The 20645-nt window shown below is 40.1% G+C and overlaps 2 protein-coding genes across 4 annotated transcripts; one reads left to right on the plus strand and one right to left on the minus strand.

Moving 5' to 3' along the window:
• Nucleotides 1-536: 536 nt before the first annotated feature.
• Nucleotides 537-10154, minus strand: gdpd2 (glycerophosphodiester phosphodiesterase domain containing 2). 2 transcript variants are annotated; one of them, XM_076739526.1, is made up of 16 exons: nucleotides 10059-10154; nucleotides 7381-7639; nucleotides 6562-6665; nucleotides 6332-6425; nucleotides 6047-6106; nucleotides 5859-5957; nucleotides 5631-5724; nucleotides 5236-5378; nucleotides 4328-4410; nucleotides 3830-3989; nucleotides 3524-3730; nucleotides 3283-3431; nucleotides 2312-2459; nucleotides 2051-2133; nucleotides 1927-1955; nucleotides 537-1119 (listed from the first exon to the last, which is right to left on the minus strand). In XM_076739526.1, the coding sequence occupies exons 2-16, from the start codon at nucleotides 7465-7467 to the stop codon at nucleotides 983-985; spliced, it is 1677 nt and encodes a 558-aa protein (XP_076595641.1). In that variant the 5' UTR covers nucleotides 7468-7639; nucleotides 10059-10154; the 3' UTR covers nucleotides 537-982. The 2 variants fall into 2 exon arrangements, with proteins under 2 accessions (XP_076595641.1, XP_076595640.1); XM_076739525.1 differs by having other exon boundaries at nucleotides 10068-10150.
• Nucleotides 10155-14832: 4678 nt separating this feature from the next.
• pdzd11 (PDZ domain containing 11) lies at nucleotides 14833-20478 on the plus strand. 2 transcript variants are annotated; one of them, XM_076738920.1, is made up of 6 exons: nucleotides 14833-14913; nucleotides 15435-15532; nucleotides 16215-16355; nucleotides 16554-16652; nucleotides 17125-17185; nucleotides 18604-20478. In XM_076738920.1, the coding sequence occupies exons 2-6, from the start codon at nucleotides 15440-15442 to the stop codon at nucleotides 18636-18638; spliced, it is 429 nt and encodes a 142-aa protein (XP_076595035.1). In that variant the 5' UTR covers nucleotides 14833-14913; nucleotides 15435-15439; the 3' UTR covers nucleotides 18639-20478. The 2 variants fall into 2 exon arrangements, with proteins under 2 accessions (XP_076595035.1, XP_076595034.1); XM_076738919.1 differs by having other exon boundaries at nucleotides 14843-15067.
• Nucleotides 20479-20645: the final 167 nt, after the last annotated feature.

Here is a 20645-nt window from a genome sequence, read left to right on the forward strand (position 1 = left end):
TCTGCACAGAAAATATAGCTGCCAAGTAAATGTAGTGCAGGGAAAAGTACTATATTTCCCTCTGAAATGTAGTGGAGAAAAAGTATTAGTATAACATTTAAATTATCAAGTAAAGTACAAGTACATCAGAACTGTACTTAAGCACAGTACTTGAGTACAAGCACTTCTTTCCACCACTGTAACACATTTACATCATAAATCACTTGTAAAAATAAAATCATGCACAAATCTCTACATAAGCATAATTGATTGTTTACAGACATTTTTTTTATTTTAGATTAATACTTTTTTAGTGTGATTTTTAATTTTTTTATCTCAAGATGTACAAAAGTGCTTTGTGTTTCTTATGCAAAGGCAGAGTGCAGAAAGTATGACACCCATTGTTTCAGAAACCAAAGAAACCAGGAAATGATCACCGAGGTACATAAAATATGTCAGGAAAAAATACCGAGTTATGACGTGAAGAAACAAAGAACCGTGTGGAAGTTGTAATGAAACCCTTCTAATGTATATGTTGCTTGTTTTCACCTAATGACTGCTCTTAATCAATGTATTTATTAGAGGATTACACATGACACAGACATAGGACAGTGTATAAAACAGCTGCAGTGCTTTTGGCTCAGGTTACAGTACACACACATCTTTCCTGAAGTGGTGACATCATGACAACTTTTGTAACAAACAGCAGAAAAAAAAACATAGTGACATAAAGTGCCAAGAGGAAATCCAGTGCAGTGCCATCCCCAGTATGAGTACAATCATATTTTCAATAGTAACAGAAGACTGACCAAAACCATATAAAAAAACACATATATAAACCCAGTTAACCAGCTTAAGCCATACAAAAAAACAGAAAACTTAAGCTGCCATCCAGTAGCATTGTATTTTAATGCACATATTAGAATCTCTGAAAAAAAAAAACAACATATTTTCATGGCTTGGGAATCCAGTGCATGGTTATTCACATTATCTTGCTCTCCTCCTAATCTGGGTCCAAACCCTTCATGCAGTGCAGACACAGATGTACGTCAGCTTTGGAGTTGGAGCAACTAGTCGGTAAGAAGCGAGACAGTTCTTTCTGATTCCTGGCTGAAGTATTGTCTCTTTGCTTCTTTGTCCCTGCACACAGTCACAAAAAGGTATAAAAACAGACAAATTAAGTGTAAATGTCAATGTCCATTTCAGTAAAAAAGTTGGTACTGCTTTTCAAATAATTTATAGATCACTTATAAATGATTCATTAGCTCAATGTTTGGATGACAATGTTGTGAAAATATTCTTTAGCTGTAATAGCCATGATGTAATGAAGTTGCTAATCCTTTAATACCTTTTCATTTGTTTCTGACTTTCTACAAAACACATTAGCAATCAGGATGTTAACAAGCTGTTAATAAATGGACTGAAGTAGTGCTCAAACAATCAGGAACCTGGGAAACCAAACTTTGTTGTGATTGATGGCTTAACTGATCAATAAAGCTTTAAAAAAAATCATTGGTTAACTGTTAATTGAGCCATTAGTGACGACTAATGCTAATAATGCTAACCAAATGCTACTAATGGAAATACCAGTAACTAGTCTTTAGTATCACTATTGTCAGTCTGTTAACTATAATGGAACAGTTAGTTAATCGGTTAGTCCATGAGCACAAAAGTAAACTGCAACTGTCTTCTAAAATCAATTAATCACTCAAGTCAAAAAACATTCCCTTATTCCAGATTGGCTGTTCTATATACATAATTCTATATGATAGTGAAGGGAAAGGATGTGAATATTTGAAGATGTCACGTAGGGATTACAGAAATATTGCTGAACATTTTGCAGACTTAATGATTAATTGAGAAAACAATGTGTAAATTAATCAATAATGGAAACAGTCATTAGTTGTAGCCCTACTGTTAACATATTAAAGTCTAAGCATGCAGTACCTTTTCTGTGACAGTGGCAGCGTGTTTTCCTGGCAAAGACAGTCAGGTAGATAAGTCAGTCGATTCACTTTCACAGACTCATACAACAGACTCAAACGTGAACAGTAAACATCGCTCATCTTACCGCTGGAATATGTAGAGTCCAGTCATTATCACAATAGATGCAATGTCCACTGTAATCCATATTATTGTGTATGTCCTAGGCGACTGAAACACACAAACATGGGTCAAGCTGCACCTCATATTTTGGAAAACACCAAACCTGTCAGCTCCAAAACAAATGCTCCAACTGGTGGACTATAATAATTATGATGATAATAGTGAAATAGACAGAAATGGAAGCAAAGCATGAACTTCTGTACATGCAGCTGTATGGATTGCTCACCAAGACCCAGTCAGGACGGTCCATGTCTTTCAGGAGGTGGCAGGAGTTGGTGGTAACAGAGCTGACCCCTGCACACCACAGCAGGGAGAAGAGCCAACGCTCATTAACCACCCACATGTTCACTGTTACGCCTGCGTTCCTGTAGTTGCTGTCAGATACAAGCACAGAGTTTGACATGGATGCATTCTTATGGGTTTTAATGTTGGTAAATGAAGTAAGAAGTAGTGTATTGAAAGACATGAATTTATGTAAGATGGGATGGTAATATTGGTTTATGCAGATATACATAGGTATGTTTATATCTTTGTCTTCTTCCTGTCTGTGTTTTGATTATTATGAGTTGCTTTGGATTTGCATTTGTTTAAATACCGAAATCAATAAAATACATCAATCATATAGAAAGCATACCGTGCATGCATACATGGATAGACAGGGATAAAAACACAGTACACACATGCATGCACCGACCTTTCCATCAAGTATTATGATCCCAGACTGGACACATATTTATACCACAAACCATTTCACTGTGACCAAATGAATCAAAGATGTGAGATCACATCATGTTTATGTGTAAACTGTGTTCACTTGTGCTGTCCAGTGATTGGTTTTATGCAGAAGACATGAAGAAATGCATAAAACAAGGACCACAGTCCATGTGCAGTGAGTCCATTTAGCACTATGCAGCACTTCTGCGCTTTGTCGAAACATGTAGCCACACTACATTTCATTCTTTAGTCTTTTTTTTTTTAAGGTTGGTTTTCTCATCCATAAAACACACTCCAGGGTTGGGACACTATTTGAATCTCACTCCCTGGAGGCCAAACCTACGCCTCTATATTCAGCGCCAGCACTGTGTCTCAGCATGCTACACAGACACTTTTAATTAACACACTACTGTGCGTGGCCCCTGGCACTGCTACATAGATACAGTAATATGGTGGTAATTTGTTTGAGATTTATTTATTTACCTGATATCTTCCATACTCAACTTGCTGTATTTCACATTCAGGTATTTCCCCCCTTGTTCTTTCAGCGTATCACTATCGTTATAGACCTGGATGAAGCCTGGAGCAGTTTTCTTTACATATTCTCTTTTTGCTGCAGGAAGCCAAAGGACCTATAAAAAGGAAAATACAACCTTTTTAAACAAAATATGTTAATTATGAAATATCTCACTAATTCCATCTGAGGGATTCAAATCAGACTCACCAGACTTGGGTCAATACCAGATCTCAAGATGGTGTCGACTGTGTCCTCTGTGTCATTTTCCTTGTCAGGACTATATAAGTCAAATATCACTGAGATGTTGTGCAGCTTGGCGAGGTTAAGGAGCTGAAGTAAGGAGGGTATGTTCTGATTCCTGGCTGTTTCCATCTCATATTGTGAGAGCTTGGACACTGAATGGAAAGGATCTGTCTGTAAAGTCAGATAATGCATCCTGTGACTTGTAGCATGTTAAACGACGACACATAAACCTTTTTGAGTCAGTGTGGACAAGCAAAGCACAACCCTCACCTTTAGGAACCATTCGCCTGCATTCAGGCTCTGTAATTCCTCCCAGGTCAAGTTGGTGCCGTGGCTGAAGTCTTCGTTGGGGAACTTCTCTTTCACGTTTGTCGTTCTCCGCAAGAACCCGGGGTTATGGTCATGCATCAAGAAGGGAATTCTGTCTTTACTAGGTTAGAAAAGCAATAAAAAATAGCACCTTGGTACTGAGGTTGTGGAAGTAGTACACTTCTGTAAGCTCTCATTTGGTTTCTAGAATAGAACAACGTCTGAAGGACTTTCATCTAAACTAGCCCAGTAAGACCTTTGCTCCATCTCGTGCATTGCAGTTTTCACTTCCTGCCCTCCATCTGAATTTAATGTCACGTGACTGCAAACAATCTATTAGTACTGTAGAAATCAGGAGTACTACCAGTTAAAAAAAAAAAAAAAGAAACTGTAGAGATAAGCTTTGCTGTTATACTCAGCCACTAAAAGGCCTTTTAAATATGAAGCCATTTTCACTACCTGAGCTGTACGTCTGTCTCAAAGGCTGTCACGCCACACGCGATGCTCCTGTTGAACGACATCATGGTGTTCTCCGGGGCCAGCTGAACACAGTGAGGACAGATGGGTGAGACACACTCGTGCGCTTAAAATCCACAATCTACCCTAAAGCTGTGTAAACACACACAGCCCTGCACACAGTGTTAAATTGAGCTTATTGGTAACCCGGGAGCAAAGCAAACTAACAAGGACGGAGCAGCATGGCATATGGGGCCCTCGCATGACTGGGCATTTGTTCACACCTGAGCCAGTTGTTGAGCATTTGAACACATGAAAATGTAAAATCATGTCACATATTACATCAGTACACAGAATGATACTGTAAACAGAGTATAATGTCTTATATAACTTGCACACAATGACAGGAGATCATGATATTTTTATGGATTGTAGCCGTTTATTTTCCTGTTTGGGCAGAAGAGTTTGACATTTTGTGAAAGACACTTATTCACTTTCATGCCAAGAAATAACTGAGACACTCTCATATCTGTCCACTAAGTATGAAGGTACAGCCAGGACCCTATGCTAGTTTAGCTTAGCATAAAGACTGAAAGCAGGGGGAAACAGCTTTTCTGTTTCTGTCTAAAGCTCACAAATGAACATGGAATATCTCATTTATTTAAACCCAACACATTCTGAATATATGGGAGGTTATGTGCCAAACTACTTTTTGGCTGGGAGCAGTGACTTCATGTCTTTTTATCTAACTCTTGGAAAGAATTTAAATTGCATATTTCTCAAAATGTCCCTCAAGAGGATTGAAGGATTTAACTACAGTTAGCTCTTTCCAGAGGTCTTCCAATGGCAACACGATGAGAGGTACACAATGTGCATCATCAGGGCGCTGTCAAATAAAACAGGATGCTCACCATCGGTGCACCTCGGTGGCCAATGAGCTTCGGCTTTTCAGGTAAAGGTTGTTCTCTCAGACAAGGAGACTGGATGAACAGGGGACACAGGAAGATGGCCGCTGACACCACTACAAATACCACTGCGATGAGGAACTTTGACCCTGGAGTGAACAAAAGTCAAACAATAAAATTAACCTACTCAGCTATTTGCACTCAGAGGATCTGTGCAGTGATCTTAATACTGCTGTGTGAATAATCAACAGTTTATCATTGCAATAAACATAAGACTTCCTTCAACCTGCTGTATAGTAATCTTTCCCGGTTTTAGACAAATGTAATTTGCAAAATTGACTCAGTGGTGATATTAAGTCTAGAAAAAATGTAGCATCTGTACACAGAGTTGACAGACTTACACTTCTCTGTGGCCATGTGGAAGCCCCTGAAGATGAAAGGGCTCAGCAGGGTTAATGCCCCAACAGCACCGAACTGCAAGAAAGGACCTGTGGCCTGCCAGGAGGATGACGTGCAGGTCAAAAACACATAATTATATACAGATAAATAAGGCCCATGTACAAAAAAAAAAAAAGCATTTACACTCTCTCACACACACTTCAGTCTTGAGAATGAGAGCCTTACTGTACCAGGAGTGAGAAAGGAAGAGTCGGCCATTCTTGCTTCCACAGGATACTAAAACCTGTGACCCAAAAAGCGATGAATATCACGCCTAAAACTAAGAAGATCTGTGTGGAGAAAAAGCAAATACAACATTCAGCATTTGCCTGAATAGATGATGCACATGTGGGAAAAATCTGTTAAATCTGTACGATACCTTGTGCAGCCAGTGTAAGTCGAGTGGCTCTCGTAAGGCGACTTGGAACAGAGCAAAGAGCTGTAATGAATGGTGTCCATAATAAATGTTTTTTTTTTTTTTTTTAACATAATCATAGTCATATCTGGTTCCGTGCTGCAAGGCTAAACACTGGTCATTTTATGTTTTTTATTTAGCTAAACGTCCAATCTCATACCAGTAATTAACCGCTCCCACATATATCCTGCAGCCGCTCCATCATTACCGCTAAGTTTCAGCAACACAGTATGAACTCTGTAATCTCACCAGCAGCAGAAGGCAGTAGCTGGTGAACACTGCCGAAATGATGATCAGTACCATAAACCAGTTCACCCACTGCTTCAGATTTTTGAAGGCTTGCCTGATAATAGAACAATAGAGGGCAGCACAGGGTTAGCAGAATAAAGGTCAGCCATAAAGAAAGGATTCTGGGCTTTTGTGTATTATTCAATGTAGGCCATGCGTGTGTGTGTGTGTGTGCATGTGTGATCACTCACCAGTTAACATCATCTCGGTCATTAAAAGTAACCAGACAAACGTACATCCAGCACAGGAACAGTAGGGAGACCAGAGCGACGACTGAGAACCAACAGCATGCACACTGTAGTGGAAAGAACAGGTGGACTATTAATCATTTTCAGCCTGAGAGCTTTTAGGCCATTAGGGTGAAGGTAATAGTCCAGATCTTTTGTATGCTGTGTGTGTTTAGGCATTATTATGTGTGTATGGATTCCAAAGGGGATTTGATCCAGACGAGGGAACAGTTCCAAAGTTTTTTCAGTTGGTTACGCAGCCTGCACAACAAACATGCACTCGAGCTCTTTCACCGAAACACCTCCACCAAAATTACAGACCGTCACCACCCCCTCCCCCTTTTATAGTCTTGTTCCAGAGAAGTACATAACAAGCCTGTTAGGGCCTGTGGAGTTTACTTATTTTTCTTGGCTCACATATTCAGCATTTTACTCATCACCTCATTTGGAAAGTTCTCCTTTTGTGAAATTATGCAAATGGCTTTCGCTAAGCAAAGGTGTTCGCTCTATTTATAAAATGCATTTAAAATATGTTAGCTAAAGAGTTCATTGGCAATATTTAATACTTCTGAATTCTGGAATGTTAATCCCGGATTAAAGGGATTCGTAAAGGCCATGCTGAGTGGAAGTACAAGGAACCTGAATACTGAAATAAATGTATATTTGGGAACAGATCATTGAATAAATATCACTCAGCACTACAAACTTATCTGAACTCCCTAATAAAACTGTGTTTATATTTGTAAACTCAAAGATACACACAAATATGACAGAAAAACTCACTTTTCTCTTATTTCCACTCGGGCCCGTCCAATGGCAGCTGTACAAGCCCTTGCTGCAAACTCTCCAGCAGCTATCGCCTTGAGACATCACTTCCCCTCCTCATTCACAGCGTAGAGAGTGCATATCCTGTTCAGTAATTCTGGACACCTGATACACGCAGCTAGAGGAAGGATGGCGGTGTGTGTGTGGGGGGGGTTGGCCCAGATAACTCTTTCTCTGGGTATCAAGAAGAGGCCTGACCTCTTTCACTGCTCTAAACCTATGGAGTGTAAAAAAAAAAAAAAAAAAAGACTGTGAGAGAAAGCAAATGAGGGAGGGGGAAAAAGAGTTTCTTTGAGTATTAAGGCAATCCCTGTTCAGTAACCCCCTCAATAGAGCCTGTGTGGGGGGAGTATAGCCACTGGCAGCACTTACAATGGTCAGCACCATGGGGGTATTGAGAGTGCTGCACAGACTGTCCTGAGACTGAAGTCACACTATTGAGCCTTTGCAGCACAAACAGCTGCGGTGACAGGCACATCCATACACAGAGAGAGTGCAAGTGAAGTATAAGCAGTTTGCATACAGCAGAGTGAAATGCATGGATAATGGTTTGCATTACAGGGGGGCAGGTTGCAGTAACCTAGGGATGGTTCACAGCAAGATTTTAGGAAGCACGTCAGGACACGTTATTTTGCATGTGTGCCAGGTTTCAGTCCAGAATTCACAAAACAGAAGACAAAGTCGTGGGAAAAGACACGTTATTTGTCACCCACCGAGGAGGCGCATTAAGCAATAAAGGTTTCTATTGTGAAAAGGCTCTGAACAACCAACAGTTTCCTGCTGGACTTGATCTGTCCTGGAGTTTTGCCAGCAGTTTCCACACCTGGATTGTTCAGCTCAGTTTCTTTAACGCCTTCAGGGTAAAATACAAGTGTAAGGTTAGGGCATAAATCATGAATAGATAAGGTAGGTCATACACTCATGCACTGCAAATTATATTGCTGTATAGAATCAAATCAGATCCTACCTGTCTCTAAAATATCTCTTAAGTAAGTGATGTGTCTCTAAAAGAGAATCAATGGATCATCCTCTAATAAGAGCATGTTTGAACAGGTTGACAGGTCTATATGTCACCGGCAGGAAACACAAGACGCCTTGTTTCACTGCACAAACTGAGAGTTCACGGGGAAGTTTTCGACTTGACCTGAAGGCTGAGTAATAGCTGAGCTATGTGTGAAACCAAAGTTTCAACCAGTGACAAGGTGACAAAAGAAAGTGAAACAAAAGTGTCCCCCTCAAGGTCAAAGAATGATTAAATGCTTCTCCACGGATGACTGCTTTGCAACGGTGTTCTTTCTATGTCCCTGGAGGGCATCGCTGTTTATTTATTTCATTACATTTTAATCATCACTCGCTTCCAGCCTCATACATACATCAGCGCACTTCATGCATGCTCAAAAGTACAAGCGTGTAATTTCACACAATGGCCATAAAAACAAAGGATCCCTGCATTGTTACGCAGATTAAACATAGCGTAGACACACCTCGGCAATTTGTTAAGCCACGTTGCTTTTATCACTTCATGCTGCCAATGTAAACTGTAATTATAGGGGAAAAAAAACGTAGTGGGTGCACTTCTATAATAAAAAGTGATGAGAGATAAAATATGCAATCAAATTCCCTCCCGTTTGATGCTTATGCAGTGACAAATAGATGGAGGAAAGAGTGAAATCCAAACATTTCTCGCTCTCACACTCTCGCTGATGCATGCCTTCACACAGTCACAGCAGCTCCACTCGAATGTGACTTTCCTTAATAGTTCAAATTGCTTTTGTCATCAAGCTTTATCGCCAACTCCAAATCAAACCCTTCCTTCTTCCGCTTTGTGGAGGAAAAAGCTTAACAAAACATTAACACCTCACCAGCTCGGTTTCACAAGCTCTCCACCCTTTCACAGCTTTTTCCTTTTTTTCTACACATGAATTCAGAGCCCCCATATGCATACCTGAAAATCTCAACCATCTATATCACTTCACACCTACATGTCTTATCATGTTATGTGCTTGTTTTCCACCTGTCCCGTGATTTTATCTTGGTTTCTGGCACAACAGGTAACCTTGGATAAACAGTGCGTCATAACATTTTTTAAAACACTTGATATAACCCTGATTTTTTCTGTTTTTTTTTTTCTTTTATATATTTTCTGGTTTTCTGTTCCTTATTCTTTCTTGCTGGCTTCTTTTGCTGTATTTATGTACAAATGGCAAAGACTACATATCCATCCACACAGAACTATAATCATGAGCATGTGAAGTATAAAACAAACCAGTTGTCAATTACATAACATACACATAGAGTTATATTTGATAGAATAGCGAACTATGATGAGAAGAGATGTTGACTTGAAAGTCTTAGCTTGCAACCTGTCAGCCAAAATAATCACTTTCCATTAATTACTTCATCCTCAGCATCACAGGCGCAACACCAGTTATGCATTTAATCATTGTGACCAATTTGCACGAGCTGAGGCGCGCGAGCAAGGTGCTTATCGTTCCTGAAAACCATCTCTATCTATCTATCTATCTATCTATCTATCTATCTATCTATCTATCTATCTATCTATCTATCTCTGCAGTATCTAACAGACCACACGGACTCAGATCACACAGTACAGTGAAATTCTCTCATGTACTCACGAAGCAGACCTCTTAGAAAACAGCATGCAGTTGGGCTCCACTCTCCCTTTCTCGCATCCTCTCCCCTGTCGGTCACACCGTGAAGTGAATGTGAATGCGGTCGCACTAGAATGGGTGCGAGATGGAGGGGTGTTACCCGAGCAGAGGGGAGGAGTTCAGGCAGGTTTGCGGAGTCAACCTTGAAGCTTACCTTGGTAGAAGATCGCACCTGTGCACCGTCAGGTCATCTGTAAGACAGCGTGGGGCTTTAGAAGAGGAGAAAATGTGATCACTTCCCACCAAGTCCATAATAAAAAGACCTTTTCAGATAAGAATACATAATTCAAACACAGGCTAGAATAACTCGCTGATACACTTACTAAAATATTACTCTTGTCCAATAAGCTCAGTCAAAAATATGCATGGTGTGGTCCATGTTTGATGACTGCGTGAGGAGTCAAACAGCCTCTGCCTGAATTCACTGACTGCAGCTCCACGTGTTCAGGAGGTCAGACGGGAAAACTACTCGCCTATTTTCTTTTTCAGTCTGTCATTAAATGACCTCAGTGAGATCATGAAGGTATTAAAAGAGGATAAATATATATTCTGCGTTCAAGTGTGCCTGATTGAAGGTCTGAGATGTATCTCTCAACGCCCTCGCGCCTTTCTTGTGGTGCACGCGGTGACGCAGCTGGCGGACTCCGCGGCTGGCACGTGAGTTAAAGACAGCTGTTGCTATAAGGATCCTCACATCTTCCTTTTGCTTTTCCTTTCCTGATTTTTTTCCTTTCCTCCTCTTCTTCTTTCTTTAATATGTGATTCAGACACAGGTCATACTTTAAAGCCGAGATTGACTTTTGTATTGTGTGGTGAAGCAGGGCAGACATCACTTCAAACTGAATTACATGCAACGACAATGTAGCTTTGAGAGTAATAAAGGTAGACATATGATGCTTTAATGTGATCATGCACATATCAAGTCTCTGTAAAATTATTTGCACAGTGTATTGAAATGGCCTGTAACCAGGTGGGTACAATTGGCTCTCAAATTTCTGCAACGGAGGACTTGAGTTGTATTCTGTTGTCAGCTGAAGTTAGAAAAAATGTGCAAATGAGAGATGAGCACATCCCAAACTAAGACTAGATATTTGGAACTGTGTGATCTTAATTCTGATACTGGATTAATTTAGAGATCTGTGAAAAGTTGTGAAGATATGATGATTTTACAGAAATGACATGTGTCACGGAGCAGAAATGGTGAGCTGGTCAGTAATCATAAGGTACATTTATGGGACACTAAGTAGACAGATACTCTAAGTATATAATGAGTACAGGTGGAGGAAGATGGATGTTCATGGGTTCAGTGGTGGAGGAAGCATTGAGATTCTTTATTTAACAAAAAGTGCTCATAGCACACTGTAAAAAAATACTCTGCTAAGTTAAAGTCCTGCTTTGAAAATGTATGTAAGTATAATCATATGAATTTAATGTATTTGAAGTATTAAAAGTAAAAGTAGTCAGTGCAGGAAAAATGGCCTGTGTTATATATTATTATATATTCTATCATGAGGTTATTATTACTCATGCAGTGAAGTAAGAGGAGGATTTTACATTTCTAATATTGAACTGTGATGAATATGACTAATACTGACTATTTTCATTATGGATTCATCTGCTGATTATTTGCTTGATTATTCCATTGATTATTTGCTGTGTAAAAGTTCAGAAAATAGTGAGAAATAACAATCTTATAGCTCAAAGTGACACCGTGACACCACTAGTTTTGTCCAACCAAGAGTACATGATTCAAATTTAGAAATCACACAATAATTAGAAAGAAAAGCAGCAAATGCTCACTTTTCAAAACACGACCAGTGAAATGTTTTTGAGTGAAAAATGACATGATCAAAATAGTTGCTAATTAATCTTCAGTCAACTTGTCATTTAATCAATAATCAATGCAGGTGCACATACTGTTAGGTAGTTTATTGTGGAACAAACCTTCATTTTAACATTTTAAAAGTTGCTTGTTACTTTAGCTGAAGTTATCAAATATTTCTAGTTGTGTTTCTGTACATGCCAATATCAGACCTGCATGAATGTGGGCCTCTAACGCGTTTCATTTGTGGTTTGGAAACAAAAGGATGTCACACATATACGCTCCGTGTAATTTCGAATCAGAGCGAAATGTGCAGTTAGAAAAGAGCCACTTAGGAAATGACACCCTCGCTGGTCCTGCAGCAAAAAGACGGCTCTTCAGTTTCAGAAGATAAGTCAACACAAATACGTGTTTTGACAAGTATGAGAGAGACTGGAAAATGTCACTATGATATGATAAACAATGCATTACTGCACAGATGAGAAGAACACAGCAGAGCTGACAGCTGACAGCGCTGCCTGCATGCAGTCTTTCACTGTCGGTATTAAGACGAGAAAGCCTCGGAATTACTGGTTAATTTCTCCAGATGACCAATATGACCTTTCACACACAAAACCCTTCTTATGATGATGCAATGATTAATAATAGTTCAATTAAAGTGCTACAAGAATGATAAAGGGCGTTGAGCAAAAGGAACCATTATCATTAGAGTTTGAGACAAAGACTCTCTTGTAGGAGCTCCCTTTTGGATTTGTGAAACACAGTGGAGGAGAATAAGCACCACAGCCGATCAGGTGATTCAATTGCCAGGAATTTGGGCTTGTAGCTGAAGTGTTCAAAGGAAGAAGATGATGAGTGAGGTGTGGCGGGGATAAGTGCTGAAAGGGATCTGTCGCCACAAGACGAAAACACTGTTTGACTTAACGGTTATACCTTCATTTGGATTCATTTGGATTTTAAAAATGATGCCAATCAAGAATCAAATATATAATTTCCACAAATTATTGTTCCCTTCATTGTCATCATCATCATGGCTTGCCAGTTTACCAAGAGAGGTATTTTAGATTTTCAGATTTTTTTTGGCACAGTAGCTTAAATATTCCAGAAGTTGTGAGGTATTATTTATACTTATAAATAATGGCCAGGTGATATAAGTCAGATGAAAAGGATTTAGTGCTCCTGAATGATGGAGATAAAACAAAGATAGATGTTAATACCGTGAAGGAGTCTCTGCTTGATCTTATGCCAGTTCCCACTAATGTTGCTCCCATATGCCTTTGGAAGGAACCAGAGGGAGGGGTCATCATCCTGCTTTATGCCAAGTGAATGTTTCTGCTTCATTGACCACAGGAGACAGGTGTGAGAAATGTGTCTGAGAAGGGTGATAAGAGTGATAAGACATGAGTCAGTCAGTCTACGGACATAGAACATGATAAAATAAGACAAGGTATAATATCAGCTCCACTGAACACTGCTCAGACAGGAGAGGTGTCTGAGGAGTGTTTGTTCTGTTCACTGTGAATGACTTTCACTAATCTTAGACAAAAAGAAATATGGTAAACTTCTAACTGGGATGATGAGCACCTCATTTCTTTCCTTGTTGACCTCTAAAGACGTGCACCAGGTGAGGAAAGCGAGCAGGCGAGACAGAATGCAGAACATTTAGTGATCGTCTTTCACCGTCACAGAGCTTTAGATTTATAACCAATCACAGGATGGTGACACTTTTCCTTCCTCCATGTTCTCCATTCCTCAACACCCACAGAAGAATTCTTTTCCTCACCAAGGTGCAAAGTTTACGACCACCAGCCACATGATCAGATGCCCCTCTTGGATGCTAGGAATGCTGGATGACTGGACATGTCTGCCGAAGATGGATCAGGTATAAAAAACGACTGTTTGTTAGGTGTATTGCAAGAAAGAAGGATTTAGAAGGTTTAGTATAGGATTTTCCTTATTTCTTTAAATTATAGTAGGGTTTTTGATGTTTTTTTTTAGGTTAATTAATAAAATATTTCGACTGATAGACTAGATGTCTTGTTTTGGTTTATTTGTTGTCTCATTGGGAATGTGTTTTTTTGTATCCCCATTCTCTCACAAATGGTCTGATCAGCCAGTATATATGTTCCCATTTGTGTGCAGCTTGTTGGGTAGATTTAGCCTTTTATAAGTCTGTCTTTGCCTTTGTTTGGTTAGTTCAGTTACATTCTCTTTAAGTTATAATAGCCTGAGTTAAGTTCTGTTTAGCTGACCTCTTTTACAAGCCCTGAACTTTATGTATTGACTGATTTTTGTGCAAATAAATCTCTTTTTGTGAAAATCCACCTGGACTCCTCATGCCTGTCTGCTTGGTCCCTCACACCTATGCAAGTATGTAGAGCAAATATGTGCTTTTGTATTGCAGTACTTGAACTACTTGAAGTTGAATTGTGTGAACTTGGAATTACTCTGCAGGACTGGCACAAAAAAGAAGAAAAAAAGCCCATTGAAGCATATTGCAGCATTTCTGATTGTTGTATATGTTGTCTGTCATATACGTTACAGTAGCATAATCCATGCAGTGATCAATAATGGAAAGGCTGGGTGAATTTTGTTACAGTGCAGAGTTACAATAATTTGTATGAGGAAGGAGATAAGGGAAATACATTTCTATTCAATTCAAAACAGAGCGGGTATTGTGAGAAACATGGGAGTGAAACAGACTCACAGGAACAGGATTTTAGTGCTTATTTGATTGGTCAGTTTCCAAAGGAGAACAGGGCTGATGGGAGGATCGTCTGAATAAGCAGATATTTTAGGAGCGAACTAACTCCAGAAGATGGCAGTAATGCAACAATACGGATGCAAGCTGCCGTTAAACCTCGACGAAGAAGAATGAAGGGGTTGGGCCACTTGTTGACGTGACTACTCCGTGACAGCAGGTGGCGGTACTTCACTTTGTGTCAGCCGTCGTTTAATGCAGGGAAAAGTGTCCGTTGCTGGCGTTCAAACTGGCAGGTGAGATAATTTGTTCTTTTATGGCTGTCACTCTTTGCTTTTCCATCCACAGGTCGTAAAGTATCTTAATCGTCCCAGCTCAAATGATGATAGTCGCGAATGCTTATTAAAAATGATCCGCGAGGAAGAAAACAAAGCGTTTTCAAGTTAGCAGGTAAGCTAGCTAGCTTTAGCTTTAGCTGTCAGGTTGTTTGTGTACTGCAGTGAGAAGTGAACCACGGTCTGCTAAAGCGCGATTCACTGCTTTAATTTCTATCATCTGATCCAAGTATACACCAATATATTCACATGTATGTCAGGATTCGTCTTATATCAGCGGGTTTACTCTGAGGAAACTAGATACAGTGTTATGTTTGGTCTCCTTCTGCTGTAACTAACATTGTAAACGTACAGTGTTACTTTGGCAAACTGTGGTGTCATGAAGATAACGTTTACCTTTTCCTTTATAACAACCAGTACAATAAACCCCAAAGAACGACATTTAACACTAGTGTCCTTCTCCTTCTTTTGGTGTTTTTCAGGAACAATGGATCAGAAAATTCCTTATGATGACTACCAGCTCCCAGTGGTATTCCTGCCTTCCTATGAGAACCCTCCAGCATGGATACCAATACAGGAGGTATGCCACATATTAGTAAAACCACACTTTGACAAATGAAACTACTGAAATACCAGCTTTTTCTGAAGCTTTCAACTGCATCTTCAGGATTGAGATTTCTCAGTTGTCATGAAGATGGCATCACATGATAACTAGTGCTGACCGATAAGGCAGTGAATATGAAGAAACTATTTATTTCCATAAAATGTGAACATCTGACCTATCTCATGGAGGCCTGGGTACATGGGCCATGCATTCACACCATTTGGCTAATTAGATGAAGTCCCAGATGGCTGTCAGCTACCCTCAGATTAATTGGTGTCAGTCTGGTAGTGACAGAGATCGTAACCCCTGTCACTGTTTAAAGGTGGAGTCTGGTGTTGGATATAGTGAAAGGCCTCCTTGATCTGTCTCTGGCTCTCTGCTGACACGTGATCAGTGACTTTGAGCCCTTTTTCAGTCACTCTTTTGACTGGTTGTGGTCTTCACAGAGAGCTGTCTGTCTTCCATGTGTCCCTGGACAAGAGACTTTATCCACACCAGAGACACACAACGTTGGCTGGTTAATACTGGTTAAATCTTCCATGATTGCTTTTAATAGGTCAAAGTGTGTAAGACGGATCAATCTCACGGTCATATTAGACATCATGCCTCCATTCTGGTGGTGCCGTGTCAGGTTTTCTTTGTCGTTGTACGTCTTTAGCGGGTTCATCACCCGGACTACAACAACGAGCTCACCCAATTCCTGCCTCGTACCATTGTGCTGAAGAAACCTCCAGGAGCACAGCTGGGCTTCAACATCCGTGGGGGCAAGGCGTCACAGTTGGGAATCTTTATATCCAAGGTGTGTTTGTGTGTGTGTGTGTGTGTGTGTGTGTGTGTGTGTGTGTGTGTGTGGCGTGTTTACTGGCATTCATACTTGTTGTGCCTCTGACTAATTGTTTGCTTTTCACGAATTTCCACCTTGTGATTTCTAATTTCTGTCGCTCTGTCTGTATGTGTGTGTGTGTGTGTGTGTGTGTGTGTGTGTGTGTGTTGGCAGGTGGTCCCAGACTCAGATGCCCACAGAGCAGGATTACAAGAGGGAGACCAGGTTCTTTCTGTGAATGAGGTCGATTTCCAGGACATAGAGCACTCAAGAGTAAGTCAGAGCAGTGATTTTAATCAATACTTTATCGTACGGTCTCTGTCTGTGTAGTGGTGTATTAGTGCTTTCAAGAAGTTTCCATTCACATTACCTGGTTGGTTGACAACATTTTTACTGCACACTTACAACAACTGACCCCAGGAAGACAAGTGATGACTTTTTGGAAGCTAATCCAATCTGCATATGAGTGGAGCATAAATTTTGGGTTGGGTATTTCATTTAGATCAAAACCAGAAGCAACATTTGACCAATGAAGACAACATTATTTTGGCAGCATCACATTATATAAGTGTTACAACTCAAGGGCACAGTTCAGAACTCACATACATAGACTTAAAGATGGCCATGCTATCAAAAATCTCCTCAGTCGGGGTAGCCCAAAGTTCCATTGTTTTGCCCAAACAGTTTTTACTGGCGAGAGCGTTTTGGTTGTATTGTGTAAAGCTCATGTCTTCTTCCTCTTTAGGCTGTAGAGATTCTGAAGACGGCACGAGAAATACTGATGAGGGTTCGCTTCTTTCCTTACAGTAAGTCTTACTTTCTTCACACCCAGTCATGATACTATCACCTGTTACCTGTGGAATGTTCCAAACAGGTGTTTTGGGAGCATTCCACTACTTTCCCAGTCTGTTGCTGCTCCTGTCCCAACTTGTTTGAAGCGTGTTGCTGGCATCCATTTCAGAATAAGCAGATATTTCCAAAAATCAATGAAGCTGATGAGGTAGAAATATCTTTGGTCTTACAACTGGCGCAAAGTGGCACAGAGCGTCATTACGTCGGTGCTACTTCCTGACGATGCAGTTGTCATTTTCACGACAAGCGCCCACAGTGTGTAAATAGCAAATGGACTCACATCCATCTGTGCGCCCATGGTTGTGTTAGTTTAAAATGTGGTTCAGTCGGGCGTATTGTTGTCAGCAGAAAGCGATTGTGCCATTGACACAGTATTATTCAGATAGTAAGATCTCCCATGCTTGCTTCACCTCAGGGAGTTTTGGCAGAGTCCCGCTGCTCCAGTAGATGATCTGCTCGCATGCTTTCACTTCATGCACGTGCAGATCTGTTTCCTGCTCCAACCAATCACCCATTGAAATAGCTGTACAGCAGGTGCTGGCACACCTGGCTTTTAAAGGTAATGCCAGATGACACCCTGATTAGTTTAATTCATGTTACACCCAAAGCAAACCTGTGATTAATTCAGAGACTAAATACAACCCCTTTGCGCCTCACTGTGTGACATGATTATGTGACATTAACCAGCAAAAGTGGAGCTGCACACACCCTAAATGACTTACACCATGCACTTTAGATCATGCACTATAGGTTGTTGAAATAGGGCAGTTAGTCTTTGTACTGCCTTCAGTTGAGTGTATGTCAAGAAGGATTAGCAAATTAACATGTAGCTATGTGTGTGTCTCTTTAGTGATCATCATTTAAAATATAGGCCTGAGTTCTTGATGCAAACAAACATTTAACAGCATCAGAAGACAGAAATAGTTCAGATGTAGTTATTGTCTGGTGTTACTGTTAAGATTAGACAGAGTAGAAGTTCATTGATCCCAGAGGAAGCTTCTGGGCTCAGTTTGGTCCTGATGGCAGACTCCAGTCTGTTTTGAATTTGTAACATGTGCCTTTTATCACCCTGCAGTGTGTTAATACTACAGTATATGTTATACAGCCTTTTAAAATGACAGTAAAAAGGTTCATGTGAGGGAAGCTGACACAAAGAACACATCTCTTATTGAGGAGCCAAACCTCAAGAATTTGAAGCCTGTCAGCACTTCGATGCCGGCGTGTTACAGTACCCTCACACTGCGGGAGACAGCATCTCACTGCAGGTCGTCAACAACAACAAAAACTGTCTTTTGGAGCCACTGAAGAGGAGATTATATGATGACGTCCCTGTTAGTATTTTAATGTTGTTCTCTCCATGTTCCTTTGTCAGACTACCAAAGGCAGAAGGAGAGGACTGTACATTAGGTGGCAGCAAAGAGAGACATGTGGGCAGACGTGTCCCTGCGCGTCATTACCCTCCTCCCACAGGACTCTGGCCTCCATTCTGTCTCAGCTTCTCGATGACTGATGTATGACTAACACACTCATTCAAAGTACTCCATGTAAGGACCATGTATACTCTGTTATATACTCGCTTTCCTCTCACCCAGAAACTCCTGTGATACGTGATTTCTGCTCCATCAGGGTGTATTCACAGGACGTGAAGGAAGCAGACGCTTGGCAGACATTTTACATTATAAATTATGGAGCTGATATGTATTTTCTAGTCATGCATAACAATTATAGACCCTGCATTATTTAATAAGGAATAGCTTTTATTCCCTTTTCCTCAAGCCCTAATTAGATGATTCTGCTGTAGTCTTAAAAATATGTTTTAGTCAGGTACAGAGAAGCACTCGTGTGCTCTTCACATTGCCTTGGTGACACTGATACACACACACACACACACACACACACACACACATATATATGTATGCATATATATATATATATACACACACACATGTACATACATGCATATACTCAGATGCTAATTTATAAGGTATATCTAGCTAAAACTAATGCAGTCCAATACATCAGCCTGGCAATTAATCTAGTTGTCCTAAAAATGCTTTAAAAAGTAATAATTAAACTCAAGATCCACATACCAGCTTATTTTCCTGGAGCTTTTGACTGCATTTCACAGTTCTAGTATTTATCCTAATGTTTCTTATTTTTTGTCTACTTCATTTGTACTGATGAGGGAAGATTAAATACTAGAAACACAACCGAACATTATAACATGAAGGTGGAATTTATTGCAGGACTGATGTGTTAGACCACATTAGTTTGAGCTAGATGTTCCTGATAAACTAGCAGCCGAGTGTATAGACATGTAAAAAATATGTACAAATGACTTGAATTTTAGTGCACTGACACATATGGTACAAAGACACTCGTAAGACTTCTGGCAGATTTGAAATATCACTGACCTAAATATCACTGTGAATATACCGCAGATCCATTTTTAACATATTTAACACATTTTTTTAATTGTGTAGGAGAAACTGAGTTGTGTAAATATATTTAATTGACTGCTATTGTGGACTTTATAACGGTCAAATAAGGTTGAAAAATGAATTGAAATATTACCAAAATTGCAATATCCACATCAGGAGCTGCAATGTTTTGATAAAGGTAACATTACCGTTATAATTGAAGCACTGTGGGGCCACAGAGATGCCCCAGCCTACGGATCTTATTATCCTGATGTAAGGGGACATCCTTGTCTGCTGTCAAGTATTAATTCTGCTCATGTTTCATACATGAGCATAACCTTAACCCTACACGAGTGCTCCTTGACTCAGTGACCTTGTGGTTATTTAATGTTTAACCTGCGGTGCTAAACTGTTGATAAGCATCACTTCCAACATGCTATTTAAGTGCATAACAGCACGCTGTGCCCTGGATCTTAGCGTAACGGCAAAGCCTGTAATGTTTCTTTTTTTTTTAATCTTTGTGCCATGGAGAATCTGGTGTTATCAGGATTTCACTCCATCTGCAAACTTTATCAGGTTTTTTCATCATTTCTGGTTCAAGATGTGCTAATCAGTACGATCAGCAGACACAAGCTTCGGCCATAGAGCAGATCCTCAGACAATGGGACATTTATAGAACTCACTCGTGTTACTGCCAGGATACAGTCACTTCATTGTTCTAAACATTCGTGGAGACTCATGTAAATACCTACCTGTTGCATCTCAACGCTGTCTTATTCTTTTGTACACTAATGATTCTCATTAAAGGAATACATTCTGGTTTTCCACCCGGTGGTGTTTTTCAGAAAAGGTTGAACGTTTTGAACCCTTAGTAACCTTTTGTCTCTGCTCTTGAAGAGGCTGAGCCACAGCTGGGAATGGACCGGTTTGCTCGGGTTCAAGTAGCCAAACTCGTTCCACTTTGTTGGTTGATTTCTCTTGAGAATGACTTGCC

The sequence above is a fragment of the Chaetodon auriga genome, chromosome 9 (genome assembly GCF_051107435.1).
Source record: "Chaetodon auriga isolate fChaAug3 chromosome 9, fChaAug3.hap1, whole genome shotgun sequence".
In the NCBI taxonomy this organism is placed as follows: domain Eukaryota; kingdom Metazoa; phylum Chordata; class Actinopteri; order Chaetodontiformes; family Chaetodontidae; genus Chaetodon; species Chaetodon auriga.

Excerpts from the sequence above, each read along its gene's own strand:
- gdpd2 (XM_076739526.1), bottom strand. The coding sequence starts at position 7,467 with ATGTCTCAAGGCGATAGCTGCTGGAGAGTTTGCAGCAAGGGCTTGTAC. Across the intron at positions 5,379-5,630 it reads CCACATGGCCACAGAGAAGT|GGTCAAAGTTCCTCATCGCA; the intron begins GTAAGTCTGTCA and ends TGTTCACTCCAG. Across the intron at positions 3,432-3,523 it reads CTGGTATTGACCCAAGTCTG|GTCCTTTGGCTTCCTGCAGC; the intron begins GTGAGTCTGATT and ends TCCTTTTTATAG.
- pdzd11 (XM_076738919.1), top strand. The coding sequence starts at position 15,013 with ATGCTTATTAAAAATGATCCGCGAGGAAGAAAACAAAGCGTTTTCAAG. Across the intron at positions 16,653-17,124 it reads AGGACATAGAGCACTCAAGA|GCTGTAGAGATTCTGAAGAC; the intron begins GTAAGTCAGAGC and ends CTTCCTCTTTAG. Across the intron at positions 17,186-18,603 it reads GGTTCGCTTCTTTCCTTACA|ACTACCAAAGGCAGAAGGAG; the intron begins GTAAGTCTTACT and ends TTCCTTTGTCAG.